Raw genomic sequence first — 18,411 nt, 5'->3', positions numbered from 1 at the left:
TGCTTCTTTACAGCTCCGCTTCCCCAGACCACTGATCTTGCTCTTCTTTAAACCCCATCCCACCATTTAGCAGTTGATCAGTTTAGCCACTTGCTATTTGAAGGCCAAGGAAACATGGTCAGCTTCCCAGTTCCATGGGTTCCAGAACTGAAGATTCAAACAACCATGGCTTAAAGACAGTTGGGGAAAAATATTGTGTTCATGCTGAAAATTGCACTTTGTCTTTATTCTCAAGTTTGAATACAGAATATCAGCAGTGTGCACAGCGTTTACCTTGGATTCGGCATTGTAAGAAAGGGAGAGGTGATTTGCAGTCTACTTGCAGCATGGTGTAGGTTACGTGCAAACACTGCGCCATTTTCTAGAAGGGACTGGAGCAACCTCAGATTTTGCTATGCAGACTGGGTCCTGGAACCAGTTCCTGGGACCCTGAGGGAAGATCATGCTTTGCATTTGGGAGATATAGTGCCAAATGTATTTTCAATAATTTCTTCACTGCAAAGGAAATTATACTTTACCCCATTTCACAGATTTTCTAGTTTCCCGGGGTCATTTTGTAGCTATAAGACCAGAATTAGACACTTGGACCTGAGCAGTATGTCTGACCACTGCCGCCTCGTGGAGCCCAGCAGACAGATTTGGGCCAGGTTGTTCTGAAAAGCACCGCTCCCACTTTATATGACAAAACCCACGATTTGGGGAAGTTGGCAACCTAGATATACAATGTGTGTGTGTGTTGCGGGGGCGGTTATGCACACAAAGAAACCACTCAGTTTCCAGGATGTTTGTTTAGCCTTTTGAAGTCTGAACACTTGGTTTATTATTTCCTTGTTTTTGATCTAGCGTGTCACTGCCATATGCACACATGCTTATTAAAGACACACGGGGCATTGTGTTTTTCAAAGGATAGTCCCTTTTCTAAATCCACTCCCCCCGTAAAAAACTGATCGTTATGAAAATGTCCACCTTTCTTTTGTCCCTCTCCCTGTGGGGCTTTAGCGAGGGTTCCTGGTCTCCTTGAGACTGAGGCACTAACCCTCTGTCTTCACTACCCACTGCCTCCTTGAAGAAGCCAGCATTTCCAAGGGCTGACCCGCCTTTTTGTATTTGCTGAGCGTTCTTCAGCAGCCTCCTCACTCCGCCCCATGTCCACATTCTGAAGCCATTAACAGGCCAACACAGCATTAATGTGGGAATTAAAATTAATGTCTAATTTATTACTAGTAAAGTCCAAATGTGGTCAAGTCCCGAGGGAAAATGAGGTTTACGCTCCTGTGCCCAGGGCTGGGTGTGGCTCAGCAGTACACGTGTGCTTTTCCCGAAGCAGGCCCTGGGCTCCATTTCCAGAACCAACCCAAAACTAAGCTCCTGCCCCTCAGAAATTCACTTACTCTTTCTGTAAGAGGCCTAGCAGCTAGAGGCCCGTACATCTACAGCCGTGGGTGCAGGTCAGCAGAGAGAAAGAGCAGGAAGAGAGCGAGCAAAAGAAGAAAAGAGGATGGTGAGGAGGAGGGAGAGAGACGGATCTGACTGGCACTGGCCCCAGCTTAAGCATCTTTCTCTGATGTCAGAGAAGTAAATGCAAAGAAAAAAGCCGAAGCTTTATTTCTGTGCCTCCTGCCTAGCAGGTGTTTCCAATTTCTGTGGTAAGAAAGGAACAGGAAAGAGATCACCTTAAAATAGAGTCATTTAGGGCTGGGGATTTAGCTCAGTAGCATAAGTGCCTGCCTGGCAAGTGCAAGGTCATGAGTTTGATCCCCAGTACCGCCAAAAAAAAAAATAATAAAATAAAGTATCATTATTTATACTTAGTATATTTAATCTACCTTTCCTGACTTTGCTTGGAGTATGCATCACTTTGAAAATGGGCATAGTGATGGGGTATGTGTTCCACAAACACTTCATTAATCATTCTTTCCATCAGTCGCATTAGCCTTGAAATGATATTTTCTGTAAAGACTTACACCATGTGAAATAAAAAATGTATGGGACTGAACAATTAGGAAAATGCTATTCATGAGAACGTGTGGGAAAGTAGCTAATGCGGTGCATAGATGAATACTTCCATCTGTAAACCTAAGCGAAAATCCTAATGCTGCAACTTAGATAGGTGGATGAAAGAGCAGAACAAATCTGAAGACAAGCCAGAGAAACACGATAAGGATAGAAGTGGGATGGCATGCATTGCCAAGAAGCGGACTCAGTGCTGAGCCATTGCAGTCGTGGTGCCCTGTGGTTGTGTAGTTCAGGGTGAAGGTCCCCAAACAGTGACATTACAGTCACATCTCACAAAAAGAACAGAAACACGTATGTGTCGTAGCTCTGTGCCATAGCAACTTTTGGAGACAGTTCTTCAGAATTTCTCTAAGCCAGCCCTTGACTGGGCTCCTGGGACCTCTGGACGCCCCATATGGCAAGCAGAATGCCTAAATCCATTTCATTAAGGTTTTCCCATTCCAGTTAGTTGCATTAGAACTTGTAATTCACATTCCTAAACTCCAAGAGGCAAAAACTTTTTGAGTGCTGACATGAAGCCACAAGTGGAAAACTTCACACTATGAAACTTTTGTTTCATCTACAAAATTACTAGAAATATTATAGAAAACTACCTCCAGTCCATGTATAGAAGCTGTATATGAGACATAAATGAATTTAGTGTTTAGACTGAGGTCCCAGCCCCAAGGTATTTCATTATTTACACACAGATATTCCTGAGTCTGAAAAAAATTGGAAATCCAGAGCACTCTGAGCCCAAGCATGTGAGATAAAGGATAGACAACTTGTAGTTGGGTTTCTCCTTATATCACTCAGTAGAGAAAGTATATGTTTATTGAATCTCACAATATTAAAGCTTTATGTTTTCTGTGATAGTCTTCTGTTATATTTTCTTTTTCTTAAAGATACTTGGGAGCCCACAGCGCCTCTGTGACCTAGCAGGACCTAGCTCCACGGAGCCAGAACCCAGGAAAAGATCAATTTCAAAACGGAAGTCTCACCTGGATCTTCTCAAACTGTATGATACATTTTTCTTTCAGGTCTATAGTGCTTGGTAAAAATTGCTTCTTTTTAAATTTTTTTTCCAACTCCTAAAATGTTTATGAATTTACATTAAATGAAATGTGTGATTAATAATTTTAGTCACAAGCCATAAGAGGAGACTAATCTCAATTTATTATAGTCATGTAACTTTCCGTATTTTCATACTGACCAAAAAATCTGAGTATACAAAATGAAATGTCCAAAAATTATTCATTGGAATTATTTCAGGGAAGAGCTTTGAGATTTACAGTATAGCTGTGGAGTTCCTTCGCATGCAGGCTCCTCAGGACACTGAACATTATATAATTTTTAATAGTTGTGTTGTTCAGGCAGCATGCTTATTTAGAGAAGAAGTTGCATGCCAACCATGGTGGCATATGCCTGTAATCCCTGCACTTAGGAGGCTGAGGAAGGAGGATCACCACAAGTTCAAGGCCAGCCTAGGCTTACCTAAAGAGGGCAAAGCCAGTCTGAACTGCGTAGTAAAACCCTGTCTAAAAAAACAATAGATAGATAGATAGATAGATAGATAGATAGATAGTAGATAGATGATAGATAGGAAGATAGAAAGAAAGTTGCATTTTATCCTATAGCCATTATAACTGTTTTGGAGTTGAAATACTAAGCGTAACCACAAACATGAGATTGCCCAGTGCCCATCTTGGGGAAAATTACAAACTCTTTTCAGGAGTTTTCATTTATACCCAATAAACCAGCCAACCAAGAAGGCCCTGATTCAAGGTGGGCCACTTTACCTGGAGGTTTTCCCAGCCTGAGCATGTTTGTTTCGTTTATTCATTGCCTGGGCCATTTGATTTTATGCAAATGAGACTCTCTCGTGAACCCTGTACCGTGCACCAGCCTGACAGTTGCTCGTTTGGGAGCATTTCTTTCTCGCTCTCCATGTGTACTGTCTTCTCTCCCAAACGCCCTTCAGCATCATGGATGGCATGACGGAGGCGTGCATCAAGGGTGGCATCGAGGCCTGCTACGCTGCCGTGTCCTGTGTGTGCACCTTGCTGGGGGCTCTGGACGAGCTCAGCCAGGGCAAGGGCCTGAGTGACAGGCAGGTCCAGCTGCTGCTCCTGCGCCTGGAAGAGCTGAGGGACAGGGACGTGGCCGAGTCCAGCCGAGACTCCATGGAGATCAACGAGGCTGACTTCCGCTGGCAGAGGCGCGTGCTGTCCTCGGAGCACACGCCCTGGGAGGCAGGCAACGAGAGGAGCCCTGACATCAGCATCAGTGTCACCACGGACACCGGCCAGACCACCTTAGAGGGAGAGTTGGGTCAGACGACACCCGAGGACCACACAGAGAACCACAAGAATGGGCTCAAGTCTCCAGCCATCCAGGAGGGCAAGGAGACACTGGGCAAAGTGTCGGAGCCCGAGGCAGTAGACCAGCCCGACGTGGTTCAGAGGAGCCACACGGTGGCTTACCCCGACATCACCAACTTCCTGTCAGTGGACTGCAGGATGCGGTCCTACGGCTCTAGGTACAGTGAGAGCAACTTCAGCGTGGATGAGCAGGACCTGTCGAGGACCGAGTTTGATTCCTGTGACCAGTACTCAATGGCAGCGGAGAAGGACTCAGGCAGGTCGGACGTGTCGGACATCGGGTCGGACAACTGTTCGCTGGCTGACGAGGAGCAGACCCCTCGGGACTGCCTGGGGCACCGGTCCTTGCGAACAGCCGCTCTGTCTCTCAAACTGCTGAAGAACCAGGAGGCCGACCAGCACAGCGCCCGGCTGTTCGTGCAGGCCCTGGAGAGCCTCCTGCCTCAGCTGCTGGCGCTCTCCAGCGTGGAGGAGGTGGACTCAGCCCTCCAGAACTTCGCCTCTACTTTCTGCTCAGGTTGGTAAACACTTTGGCTTGTGGGAAGCGAGCGTGTTCAGAGCAAGGCTTAGCCAGGTGGGCAGTTACCATCCTGCTTGTAGTGGGGAACACTTAGATCAATGCCTTCGGGGTTCCTCTGTTTAAACAGGGCAAAGGATATAAGGCAGATTGGTGGACGTTTATTCGTGGACACAGGAGCTCGTCTGCCTGGGCTGCCCTGACCAGCTTGGTGTCCCTTGGGTCAACGTAAAGCCCAGCAAACCTGCTAGCCCCTCAGAAACTGTGACATGGCGAAGCACAGATATCGGCTGTGGTAATGACATTCTTGAGTTATGGAGAAATAGTAAATTATAGCGAGGGTCTTCTGTTTCACATTTAAAATGCCCATATAAAAAGACTTTACTGTAGCTGTCCCAGCATTTAACACATTATCTCCCAGATAACACCGTGTTTGTAAACACTACCTACCGGTGACTCCAGATGAATGGGTTGTCACCGTGGCAAAGAGTGACTCCACAGGCCCTCCCTTGTTCTTTAGGACATTAAGAACTATAACCCTAGCAAGGCCTTTTATAAAATTTCTGGCAAAAGCCACTCTTCACGTTTGTGTTTTTGTACCTTAGCTTTTTGTGCGTGCAAACTAGGATGTGTGTGACTTTTTTTAATGTGACTATGTTGTGCCACAATGAATTGCAAACTGCCCACATTTGAGAGGTCCATAAAACGTCCCGCCAGACTTGATATGTTGTGTGGAATTATTTTTTACATGTAGAAATCAATACATTGAAAAGAAACCTCATGCATTTTTACTTGTTTCTAAAAGCTATTTTTAGTGCTTGTAATTAAGTTAATGGTTTGTCTTTTTGATCCTAGTGACACCCACAATGCTTTTGCCATTTAAGAACTGGTCTCTGTTTGCAAACTGCAGACCTGTCAGCCATGGTCCTGGTACCCATGTGCCAGCTCGCCTCGGTGACCCCGTGGTGTAGCTGATGGCATGGCCATTGCCATGGGGAAGCTAACGCTGCTGGCTGCTGGCCCATGTCCACCTCCTGACCAAGGTGTGTGCTCATCTGTCCTTGCAAGTACCACCTCGGAGACTAGAAACTAAAAGAGAAATGCTGGCCTTCTACTGAGACAAAGGCTGGGAGATGGCAAATGTCCTTTGTTTTCCCAAGAAAGAGAGGAATGCAAACACAGAGGGGAAAGGAACTCCCTGAGTCATAAACCAGATCTTTGGTCCTTTATTTGTTTGATCTCTGCAAACCTTCTTTTGCGAAAACTTGCAACCTTGCATTCCTCTCTGCCTTGTTGCCAGGGGGCTGCGTTCTTGGGCCAACCACACCCGGTGACTCAGCAATTCCACCCTGATAGCTACCATACCACCGAGATGACCCCTCTAACTCCACGTGACTCAGGAGAGCGTTCTTCGCTTATTTATTTATTTTCTTTTTTGTTGTTTTTTTTTTCTGGTACCAGAAATCGAACTCACAACCTTGTGCTTGTCAGGCAGGCGCTGTGCCGCTGAGCTAAATCCCCAACCCCTTTATTTTCAACTTCTATTTTTATTAGTCCACGTTTGCAGCACATGGTAATCGCATTCCCTGTGACGGGTTGGTGCACAAATATAACATGTCTTCATCTTTCCCTTTCCCTTCCCTCCCTGGTTCAATCCTCAGCCTAGTTAAAAAAGAATTTTAAAAGATAAAAATGGCATAATCACATCCTAATGAATATTTTAAAAGTAAAAGGACCAAGAGATGGAAGGAGAGAATGTTTCTTTTAAAACAAAGCTTCTTATGGCAGGGTGGTATGAAAATGTTGAGGCAAAAAAAAATTTTGATGAAGATGTCCTTGCCCCGAGCTGTGACCATGCAGAAGTGCCGCTGTGGTCCTGTGGAAAGGAGGCGGAGTCGGTGCAAGGTGGCTCCTGGGGACCAGGAAAAAGCCCTGGGCTTGCAGTGCGATTGATGAAGGGTCTGACTGGGTCGCTGTCCCTCAGTGTGGGGCTTTAAATCATGGTCTCAAGGCTCACTGTGACCAAAGGGAAGGCTGCAGCAAGCAGTGCAGTATGCATTACAGCCCATTTCACAGAAGATGGAGTAGCGAGTAGAATCTCAGCTGTGGAAAAAATAGCCGTTTCTTTCAACTCAAACAAACCTGACTGTGGGACCCCACCCCAGCCTGCCCAGCTGGCCGAGCATCTGGCCTCTGCTTTCCTTCCTGTGAGATCCTGCCACACAGTTAAACTCAAAGCTGGAGCGTGTGAAATGGGAGCCCTGTGACCCCATACATGGTGCCATGGTTCTGCCACCTCCCTCCCTACCAGCCTGGGGCCAGCAGTGTTGTGGGAAGGCTCGGAGCCTCTCTACAGTCACCCATGCTCCTCCTGGTCCTGCAGCCCTGTGGGTCAACCAGGATCCGGGGAGCCTCACCCCGCAACCACTTCCAGCCAGAGCATCTCCTGCACCTTCACCACCCCTGGATGAGGGAGCTGGGGCCAAGGTTGTCCCTGAAATAACTTGGCGTCCTTTCTAGCAGGTATTTCTCAGCAAATCAATGTGCTCATTTACATATGTCTGAACAATAATGGCTAAGCTAGCATAGCACTTCCTGTGTGCCCCATGTTGTCCAAAGGTTTTGCATATGTGAATTCATTTAACACTCACAGCAACCCAGGTGAAAATACTGTTATCCCCATTTTACAGCTGTGAAAACAGTAGTGGTGATGCCAGAGTGTGAACCCAAGCATCTGGCCCCCAGAGGGAGCCCTGAGCCATTACACTGCATAGTATGTGTGAGGGGGGGAGAGAGAATGTACAGAGAGAGAATGGGGGTAGATATGTTATATGTGTAACTTTGTGACACACTTTTCACTTACTATCTTGTTAGCATGTTCTTCTGTCCTTAGGCTGTGGAAATATAATGTATATTGCCTCTGTAATACTCGTGTTAACTTACACGGTATACTTCATTTCCCCTTTTGGTGGACCCCTAAGTTTTTCTCTACATGCCCCCAAAGCTTTTTAATTATTTAGAAAATACTATTCAAGAACACAAAAGCCTCTGGAATTGATTTACCCTGGAAAAAGAAAAGGTGACCTACAACGGCTAAAATGCTGTAGCACAAAATATATGTGACAGTCGTCCACGTCTTGACAGACACGGGTGCTCCTGGGAATATCTCCTAAGAGAACAGAATCTCAGACAGAGATACATACATAGAAACATTCAGCGGCACTGCTTAATAGCAAACTCATTAGAAGGAGGTAAAAACCCATTACATGAACCATAGGATCGCCACTGGCGTTTTTATAACCATTTAACGTGATGCTTCTGCATACTAACGAATGCTATGGAAAATGGTCAGAATATAATTTTTAAAAGAAGCTCTCAAAATTAGTGTTAAAACCTTAACACTCATCTCAGAAAAGTGTGGTTATAATTAATTTCTTTCTGGGGAAATTTTGCCAGATTTCTAGAACTAATTTCTTATACATTTTTCAGGAAAGAAAGCAGTAATACTATGTAAAAACTAGAGCTAAAGACTCCTATAAAGAACTGTTGTGCTAAGGAAAGTCATATACTTTTATAGTGAACATTTAGAAAGTTAATCATGCCCAGGCAGTGTTGCTGAGAGTGTAAGAATATCCTTGCACACAGTTGGCAGGAGGGAAGAATAGTATGTATGTTGCTATTTGGAACATATCTTGGCTACATCTGTCAAATTTGATGTATATATACACACTCTGCCTTCAGGAATTTATTCCACAAATACACATACAGAACTGCTAAAAGTAGTTCCATCACTTGAGCTTTTTTTCGGAGTTGAAACAACACAATGTCCACTGATGTGCTAAGCACTGTACAGATCACAGTGCATCCCCGCAGTGGCAGATGCAGTCATTGGAAAGAGTAAGGCAGATTTGTGAGCACTAATGTAAAGAGACATCCACGACATAGTGTTGGAAACATCACATCACTGTGTAATACGTTTGTCATGGCCCTTGATCCATGTTGTCAAGGTTCCATCCACACAAGTGAGTGAGTCTTGCTGGGAGAGATATAATCGAGGCTTGGGAGAAGCGGGACGATTGTTCTTACACTCCACAATGCTGCTAAATGTTTTAAATCAAATATTTAATGTTGACTTAATAGCATCTCTACATGAGAGAGACATTTAGAAGTTCTTTATCTGGTCTTCCCCAGCTGTGGAGCTGGGGACCCGTCCTCCTGTTCCTGACAATAAAGAATGTCTTCATTACAGCAAACAAACTTACCCACTGAAACCTGGGAAATACAGGTATGAGAGCCAGAATATCTTCAGGGCCAGAGTTTCTTCGTTTGTCATGGGGATAAAACTTCAATGAAACCAATCAGAAGGATGCGCAGAAAATAGACTATCAGAGGGGAACATGTCACTGGAATTAGAATTCAGCATAGCTTAGTGCAGAGAGCCTGGCGTTAGGGCTCAGAGGAACTTTGCCAGCTTCTAGCTGGATAAGTTTAGCCAGATTGCTTAACACCTCTGAGGTATTTTCCATGCCGTGAACAAAGTTGGGACAGGATCAGATGAAATGACATACAGGGAGAGACTGGTTCCAGGCAATAAACAGCTTCTAACAAACTGCGGCCACTGCTGATTCCACTATTACTGCTATCACCGGTGAACCCTACTTGGTATAGCACAAAAAACTTTTTGGCCTTAAGTGAATAGAGTACACCTCAGGTTATCTTCATCTCAGATTTGCCAGCTCTGTAATCAAAGACATTAATCTGCGTACAGAATTAACCTGCAAATACAGACAGATGGCCCCTGTCAGTCCAGCAGGTCATTTCAGAATGGGATGAATCTGCTAGCGATGCCTGTGGAGCTCATGACTGGGTCTCTGCATCGGCAGACATACTGGCTGCTCCTTTCACTTTCAACACCTGAGCATGTGCTCAGATTTCTAAAACATACTCCAAGATAAACTGCTGGTTTCAAAATTTATAAAGACCTTATCGCTAATGTCCAGGATCAAAGCCACTTGCAGCATCTCTTCTTCCTTCTTGTTGGTAAACTCAAATGTACCTTTCGCCTATGATTCAAGGTAGTGAAATGCTTAGCCCTGAATGCTGCTCTCTACTTTACTTTGGAAAGAGAAGGATTTTAGGCCGTCTGTGTCTGCAGAGAACTGGGACCAATGGCCACAGGACCTGCAGAGTACTTGGGGTTCCCACAGGCCATCCCGGCCGTGACACGCTGCTTGCTTCTGGCCAAGGATGTAGTTTTCAGATCCCACTCTCAGTTTTACTGTCCTCGCGTGACCACAGAGCAGGCTCTCAGAAGGCAGCTGCAGAGACCAGCAATGCTCTGTAAAGCAAGGTGAAGCTGGTGCCCCACCTCAGCTTGTCCAGGTGGATCTGTTGGCTGGGGGGATGTTGATGTTCCTCTCAAATACAGAAAGTGTCTTGAGTTAAAAGCTTCCTCCAGCCCACATCTTCTTGAGCATCCCAGTTGCAAATGTGTGTTTCTCACTTACTTGGCTGTTAACTCTGGCAAATGTTTACATTTCACATTGGTGACATAGTTTTGATGAAATGAGACTTCTCCATGTAGCCTGAGGAATGTGTGGTGTGTATAATTTGCACACATGTGTTTAGGATGGGATCTTTCACCCATATCACTAAACTGAACATCGGAGGTTTTGTAGGGAGAAATGAGCTCTGGATCAGTATGGTACCCACCCCAGAGGAGCTGGCCCGGGGCCTGTGTGTCAACCACACTTCTCTGGAAGTGGACAAAGGCATCACATTCTAGCGGTATGAGCCCAGCGGCAGGCATTTCCTTGTTTGGTTTTTCAGTTAATTTGTATAACGCCCAGAGGGTTTTCAAAATGAGAACTTGAGTTAGTATAAAACAGTATTCAATATATTTTTTTTTAAAAAGTGGAAAGTCAATAGCTATTATATTTTTTGAACCTCTTTATTTTCTTGGTTTTTTAAAAATAGTTTTATTGCAATAAAATTCGCATACATTTACCCATTAAAGTGCACAATGAAATGGTTGTTGATATATTACACTATTATTTGTTTTAGTGTGGTAAAATATACATAACATAAAAGTTAACATTAATCATGTTCAAGTGTATAACTTAGTGACACTTATTATATTCACAATATCATACAACATCATCCTAAACTATGCTTACTCCCATCCCTGGTAGCCTCTAATCTACTTTCTGTCTGTGAATTTATCTATTCTAGGCACTTCTTACAATTGGACAATAAATATTTGTCATTTTATACCTGGCTCATGATACTCAGCATATGTTTTCAATGCCTCTTGTATCAGGCATTTTGTATCAGAACTCTCATTCTTTTTTATGGCCAAAGAATATTCCATTTTATGTGTCCATCACATTTGGTTATCCACTTGTCCAAACTTGAGGGATGCTCCTGTGTTTGACTATTTTGACTAATGCTGCAGTGGTCATTGACATACAAGTATCTACTCAAATTTCTGCTTTTATTTCTTTTAGGAATATAACTAGAAGTTGAATGGCTGGGTCATATGGTAATTATGTTTTGCTTTTGGAGAAATATTCTTTTTGAAAACTTTGTATTTAAGAGTAACTCTATTAAGAATAATTTCACATGAAGCTGGGTGTGGTGACATACATACATTTATATCCCTGGTGCTGGGGAGGCTGAGGCAGGAGGATCACCATGAGTTCAAGACCAGTCTAGGCTGCATAATGAGTTAAAGAACGGCTTGAAGTACATAGAGAAATCCTATTGGGAGCTGCTCAGTCTCCTATGATAAGTGGACTGTGAGGGATTAAATAAATCAGACCAGTGATATGAAGTTTTGGGGTCTAAGAAAGCCAGAACTCTCTAGGAGCTAAGACAAAGACTTCTCTAGAATCACCCATGTTTACTGGTTTTCAAACAAAGGAAGTAGGTAGCTGAGGTAAGCGTGGGAAACTGGCAGGACCTTGTGAAACTAGATCAAAGACTTCTCCAAGGGGTACCTTTTACCAGTTAACAGAACTGTCTTATCTCTAGGTTTGACAGTGGGCCAAGGCCTGCAGCTGCAGTCTTATTTTAAGAATTGGAGTGAGAAATTGGTGTCCTCAGCTGTGGCTTTATCTTGTCCTTGGAGGTGTCACACTGTCACCAACCTATACAGGTCTCCACAGTGACGGTTGGCATGGAGAGTTACACTTCCCACACACCAGCTGCCGCTTCTTTGAGCAAGTGGCCTAGGCTTGGAGCAGACTCATAAGTAAATATATAAAACAAATGAGTTGATTTTTTTTTTGTTTTTTGTTTTTTTGGAGATAGGGTCTTGTTATGTAGTTGAGACCTGCCCTAAGCTCACTATATAACCCAGGCTGGCCTTGATTTTGCAGCAATCTTCCTGCCTCAACCTCAGAGTGCTGGGATTATAAGCGTGCACCACCACACCCGGCCCAGTGAGTTAATTGTAAAGCCTGCTCAGTGCTCCCTCATAGTGTTCTCCAACAAGACCCTGTCTCAAAAACAGAACTAAAAAATCTGCGGAGAGTAACTGCTGTAAGCCCCTCACATCAGCACCTGAGTGGGTCTGGTTCTCATGGCAAGCTTATTCACTCAGTCAGTCATTCAACAAATGCATTTTAAGGGTCTCCTGTGTGACAGACACTGCTCTAGGCACCGGGGAATTCTGTAATGAATGAAAGTAGCAGAGTCCTATCCTCTCACAGATCTTACGTATCAGTGGTGACGGCAGACACTGAATGTGTATTCATACCATGCCGTGTGCAATAAATGCCATTGAAGCTGTCTCAAAATGCAGCAGAAGGACAAAGTGTGGTGGGGCTGGGGGTGCTGTGTAGATGGGATCAAAAGGGAAGTCTCTGAAAAGCCCCACCAGAGAGCTGAAAGAGTGAACGAGCAGGCCTTCTGAGAGCTCAGGGAGACCGTTTGGGAGTGGCAGAAATGAGGCCAGGTCCTGAGGCAGGTCCTGTGGGTGCGGAGGTCGGGGGTCTTGGTACCATCACAGGAAGCCACTGGAGAGGCTGGAACTCGGTCAGTTATTCCCCCTTTGTGTAGGAAAACAAAGTGACAGAGTGCTTAACTGAATTCCTACAGTCCTGGCTGCTGAACAACAGGCAGAGGCACTGCAGGTGCCGTGTGTCCGATCGCAGCTGCCCGGCAGCTTCCCGCGCTGACTGCTGTGGCTGCACAGGAGGGTCCCATGGGGCAGCTTCTGTCACTAGCACGGGTGGGGTCGTGCCGTGTGCACCATTTGCAGCCGGGTCTCTGGGCTTCTCCCCCAGGCATGATGCACTTGCCCGGCTTTGACAGCAGCAGCAGCCTTAGCTTCCAGATGCTGATGAACGCCGACAGCCTGTACATGGCCGCACACTGCGCCCTGCTGCTCAACCTGAAGCTGTCACACGGCGACTACTACAGGAAGCGGCCAGCCCTGGCACCCGGCATGCTGGTGAGTGTGCAGCCTCTGCCCCCTACCCGAGGGCACCTTCGGGCCTCCTGCCTGCACAGCCAAGGGGCGGGGCCTGGGGAGCATGGCAGGGTGTGCCCTGTTCCACGCCTGTGCGGCCCTGGAGGGCGGAAAGGGGTGGTGCTGTGAGAGCACAGATGTGCACGGATGTGAGCTGCAGAGACCCCCACGCCTGATAGGGGAGCTCCTGACAGGGAAGGATCCTGAGTGCTTGCCTACATCCCACCCATTCATCCAGTGGCATCATTAAACACATGTCTGTAAAGCACATTCAAAAACACGTCATTACCACACTGAGATCAGATGTGCGAGACTTTGCTGAAAATGATGCATTGTTACAAAACCCTTCACTGCATCCCAGAATGTGCCCAGACCTCCTCATGAGCCAGAGCTGGGCTCACTGACTGTCAGTAGCAGAGCTCCCCTGAAAGCTGTGGAGAATGGTGTTGGGGACCCTGTGGTTGGCTCCCTGGACTGAGCGAGACATGAAAACACTCTGGTGTCCCCTAGGACTAGGTCATGAGCCTGAATCTCGGGATCCATAGACAGGAATAGTTCGTCATTTGTTTGATAATAAATTATGAATTTGCAAAGGTGAGTGACTACATTGTAAGTCAAGTTTCTCTCAAGGTGTGCGCTCCTCGGTCACTTGCCATCTGCCATCTCTGCTGCTGGGCGGAGGAGAGCACGCTGCTTTGAGGCACGTGTGCACTGTCTAACCCTCCACCGAGGGGGAAGGGAGCAAATGCAGCGCCCCTGGTCCTTCTACAGGGACTGTTGAGGGCGTCTTGCAGCAAAAGGAGCTGTGTGAAGTTCGAGGCTCCTCATCTCTGGCTCCTCCTTGCCAACCTCACCCCCATAAGGGCACGATGGGAAGGGACAACCTGGGAGCCAGCTCTTTGCAGAGGTTCATTCGTTCTGGGTCCCCTGTTAACGTGCTCTCTCTGCAGAAAGAGTTCATGAAGCAGGTGCAGACCAGCGGGGTACTGGTGGTCTTCTCCCAGGCCTGGATCGAGGAGCTGTACCACCAGGTGCTGGACAGAAACATGCTGGGCGAGGCCGGCTACTGGGGCAGCCCGGAGGACAACAGCCTGCCACTCCTCACCATGCTGACGGGTCAGTGCCCACTCCAGGCCGTGCGGCACTCGGGGGCGGGGGGTGCGGGGAAGGCTCAGCCTTCAAGGCCTCTTTTAGATACACAGTGGTGTTTCAAGCAAACTTTGAAACAGCACCCACGAAGCCTCTCTGGGTGTTGGCCACAGCTCCAGAGCACACCTCACCAGTTTTCTGTCCTTTTTCCGTGGGGAGTGAGTGAGGCTCACTTCATCTTACCAGACAAGCACTACTTAGCACCTCATCTGCTGGTGTCAGGCCACAGGCCACTCTCCTATGGATAGGCAGCACTTGCTGGGCACAGGGCCCACAATAATATCTGAAGCTCTCACAGGCTAATAGAGGAGCTAATCATTCACTGCCCTTCGGGTTTGACCAGTAGCGTGAAATGATTGACTTTAAACTCATTTCCATTTCCCGTCCATATCAGAGCTCCTCTCTTCCCGTCTGTACCACAATCTACAAATAGGGCCATATACTCACCAGCCCAGCATCTTTGGAGTCAGTGTTCAGAGCTCTTCATATCCTGTTGAACTATCAGAAATTTCACAGTGAGGCCAGGCACTAAGGAGGCTGAGGTAGGAGGATTGTTCCAAGTTCAAGGCCAGCCTGGGCTGCTTAGTAAGTTTAGGGCCAGTTTGGACTATATAACAAGACCCTATCTTAGAGAAAGAGAAAGAGAGAGAGAGAGAGAGAGAGAGAGAGAGAGAGAGAGAGAGAGAGAGAAAGAAATCTTACATGACAGTAGAGAGCAGCAGCAGTTAGTGTGTTGGCTTTTGGAGGCAGATTTTCTTGGTTTTTCATGGCTTAGCCAGGATGTCACTGAAAGGTCAGGGAGTGCTCAGAAGTTTTGTTTAATCATCAGAAGCCTTATTAAGTTAGATCTTCAGGCTTGTTCTGCACTGGTTCTGGGTTTCCAGACTGGCTTCTGATCTAAATCGTCCTCTCATGGCTTCTGCTAGTGGGATATGGAGGACAAGGCCCTGCAGCAGATGTCCCTTGTCCCCGCCACAGTGTCCCATGTCCTCACATAGCTTGTAGCTCTGCACCAGATAGAAGCACGTCTGGGGTGGCCAAAGGGCGGGTCAGGTGCCTGTGGTGAATGCTTGGTCCAAGCACACACGTTTCAGCTCCATCACCACTGCTGCGGCAGTCACTTCCTTTACACCAACGACATCAGCACCCAGAGAAGGCAGCATCTGTCACAGGTTCGAGGCTGTGAGGCTGCTTAAGTAGGACCCAAGATAGAAGCCCAGCATTTTCAGCCCTGGGCCACCAGTTCCTTCCTGCCGCAGTGGTGAGGGGTGGTTTGTTGAGCTAATCCTGTTGAAGCCGGTTTGTGCTAGGGTAGATACAGAAACAAGGCAGCTGAGGAGCCTGTAGTGAGCACCATTTGGGAAGGCATGGGCATTGGTCTGGGTCTTTTCTTTGCCAGCCATATGGTTCTAAGTGGTCTACCTTCTTCAAATGTTTCCTCCTCATGTGAAATGGGAAAAGGAATGCCAACCCTGCCTGCCTGCTTTGAATTATGGAGACAATCAATGAAAAAAAGTGTCAGATGAAAACACTTCGAGAACAGTAAGGCATTCTTATCAATGTGATATCATCATACTCAGCTATTAGAGTAAATGATTATCTGACTACGGAGGTCTGTTCTTTTTTTAAATTCTAATGAGGAAGCCCTCAAAAAAGAATTCATTTTAGGGTAACCCGCCCATATAAAATTTGGAAATAATGCCATGATTATGAACAAAAAAAAGAATCCAGAGATCAAAATTATTTTAAATGAATAGATTTCCTAACAATGGAGATGGCAGAATTTAGCTTTATTTTTTTCAGATACAAAATATACAGCGGCATATCAGAAGAGTGCTTTGACAATGAAAGGAAAATGAGCTGACTGAATAAAACGCAATTCATAATACTCTGAAAAAGTTGCTGCATACCCGGTACACAATAGATACCGTGGCCGCTTGAGGAAAATTGCTCAAGAAAAACCTTGCTGTTTTTCCTTGACAGACATTGATGGCTTAGAGAGCAGTGCAATTGGTGGCCAGCTGATGGCCTCTGCTTCTACAGAGTCACCTTTTACCCAGAGCAGGATAGTTGACGACTCCACAGTGGCAGGTAAGGACTTGGGTCTTAAGTTTCTCAGTGCTTTTTTCATGGCGTGTGTCACCAGCAGTTCTGTTACAGTGTGGTGCCATCAGTGAATGAAGACTTTGTCTTGGTTCTAGCAGTAACGATGGAAGGTATTTAACAGCATCCAGCTGACGATGACATAGTATTTATTATTTATAAGCACAAAGTGAACCATGACCAACAGTCCATTAAACTGCATTTCTTGCCACAGAACTGCATGCTACTCTGATAGCCGGAGAACCCCGGGCCACCCTTTGCCAGGTTGTTCCTGTCTCTGGAAAGTGACCGGGCACCTTCATGTCCTAGGTGTGGCATTTGCTCGCTATATTCTGGTCGGCTGCTGGAAGAACCTGATCGATACTCTGTCAACCCCACTAACTGGCCGCATGGCGGGGAGCTCCAAAGGGCTGGCGTTCATCCTGGGAGCTGAGGGCATCAAAGAGCAGAACCAAAAGGAGCGCGACGCCATCTGCATGAGCCTGGACGGGCTGCGGAAAGCTGCCAGGCTGAGCTGTGCGCTAGGTACCGGCGGGGGGCGGGGTGCTCCCTACAGACTCACTGGGAAGCAGGGAAGGGACCTGCTAGGTGAGTGGCTCGAGAACCTGCTCAGTTAAGGGGTAGCTGTCTGTTTCCTCTAAAGGGGTTGCTGCTAACTGCGCCTCAGCCCTCGCTCAGATGGCTGCTGCCTCCTGCGTCCAGGAAGAGAAGGAGGAAAGGGAAGTCCAAGAACCCAGTGACACCATAGCACAAGGTAACAGCTGCGGGGCCAGCAGCCACCTGGTGCCTGGGCGTGGTGTGTACACACCTGCCGGGTGACTCCCATCCCAGTTCTGCGTGATCCAGTCGGTGTACACCGCTGAGCCACAAGCTTGTGTCTGTTGGAGGTGAGGGACATACATGCTCAGACTCGGTCCCTCTGGCCCCTCCCTAGTGATGAGGAAAGTGCAATTGGCTGACGACTGGAGTCTGTGACCACCCAGCTGAGCCATCATCTGGCCACCGGGTCTTGCACTTCGTGGCAGTGCGCATTTGAAGGGTCCCCCAGTTTACAGCGGGGAAGGCAGTCAGGCCAGTTTTCTGAAAGGGAAAATCAAACAAATGGGGGAATTGAGAGAAGGGGCTCAGGAAGGCTTTGCGCTTGTTGGAGCAGAACCTGTGCTTTGTGGACTCAGGAAAATGTTTGTTCTTGTTTTGTTTTTTGAGATGGGTCTCACTGTGTAGTTCAGTGCTGAACTCCTGATTCTCCTGCCTCTGCCCCTCGAGTGCTGGGAGTACAGGCATGCATTAGCGTGTCCAGCACAGAAAGTGTTGGCTTTTAACTTGTTGAAGTCAGTGAGTTGGTGAAGCTAGTGATCGCCTACGCAGGGGCAAGAGAATGGTCTTCGAAATAGCAGTGGACGCTGAAAGGCAGGTAACAAAAAGGGAAGGGCACACTTGGCCCAAATTATGCCAGTATCCCCTGCTAGATGAGTGAAAGCGATCGCAAAACAGCTGTGTATGTCTAGCTAAGAAAAACAACTTAGGTCAGTGTTCCTCCAGCTTGAATAATATTTAAAGAGCTATTTGAAAGCAGAGAAATTCTTACAGATCCCCCAAATTAACCAAAAAAAAAAGGAAAACAAAATTTCACTGAAGCATTGTACAGCATGAGCTAAATTCTTACATTGATAGTTCTTTAAAAACCCCTAAGACTTGGGATTGGGACATAGCTCAGTAGGAGAGCACTTGCCTAGCATGCACAAGGCCCTGGGTTCAATTCCCAGTACCACAGAAACAAACAACAACAACAA

General features: G+C 46.6%; 1 protein-coding gene across 1 annotated transcript in view; it reads left to right on the top strand.

Annotated features, from left to right (window-relative positions):
* Positions 1 to 18,411, top strand: part of Arfgef3 (ARFGEF family member 3) — a gene marked incomplete at its 5' end in the record, with an annotated part of 145,735 nt that overhangs the window by 83,631 nt on the left and 43,693 nt on the right. Inside the window, 7 exon segments of the mRNA XM_013516654.1 lie at positions 2,901 to 3,013; positions 3,977 to 4,893; positions 13,182 to 13,348; positions 14,317 to 14,482; positions 16,499 to 16,606; positions 16,928 to 17,143; positions 17,262 to 17,372. Of these exon segments, the coding sequence (XP_013372108.1) occupies positions 2,901 to 3,013; positions 3,977 to 4,893; positions 13,182 to 13,348; positions 14,317 to 14,482; positions 16,499 to 16,606; positions 16,928 to 17,143; positions 17,262 to 17,372 (1,798 nt within the window).

This window comes from Chinchilla lanigera, unplaced genomic scaffold (genome assembly GCF_000276665.1).
Source record: "Chinchilla lanigera isolate Chin_1 unplaced genomic scaffold, ChiLan1.0 scaffold00035, whole genome shotgun sequence".
In the NCBI taxonomy this organism is placed as follows: Eukaryota; Metazoa; Chordata; class Mammalia; order Rodentia; family Chinchillidae; genus Chinchilla; species Chinchilla lanigera.
The sequence above is the reverse complement of the archived record's forward strand: the minus strand, read 5'-3'. Positions and strand labels throughout refer to the sequence as shown.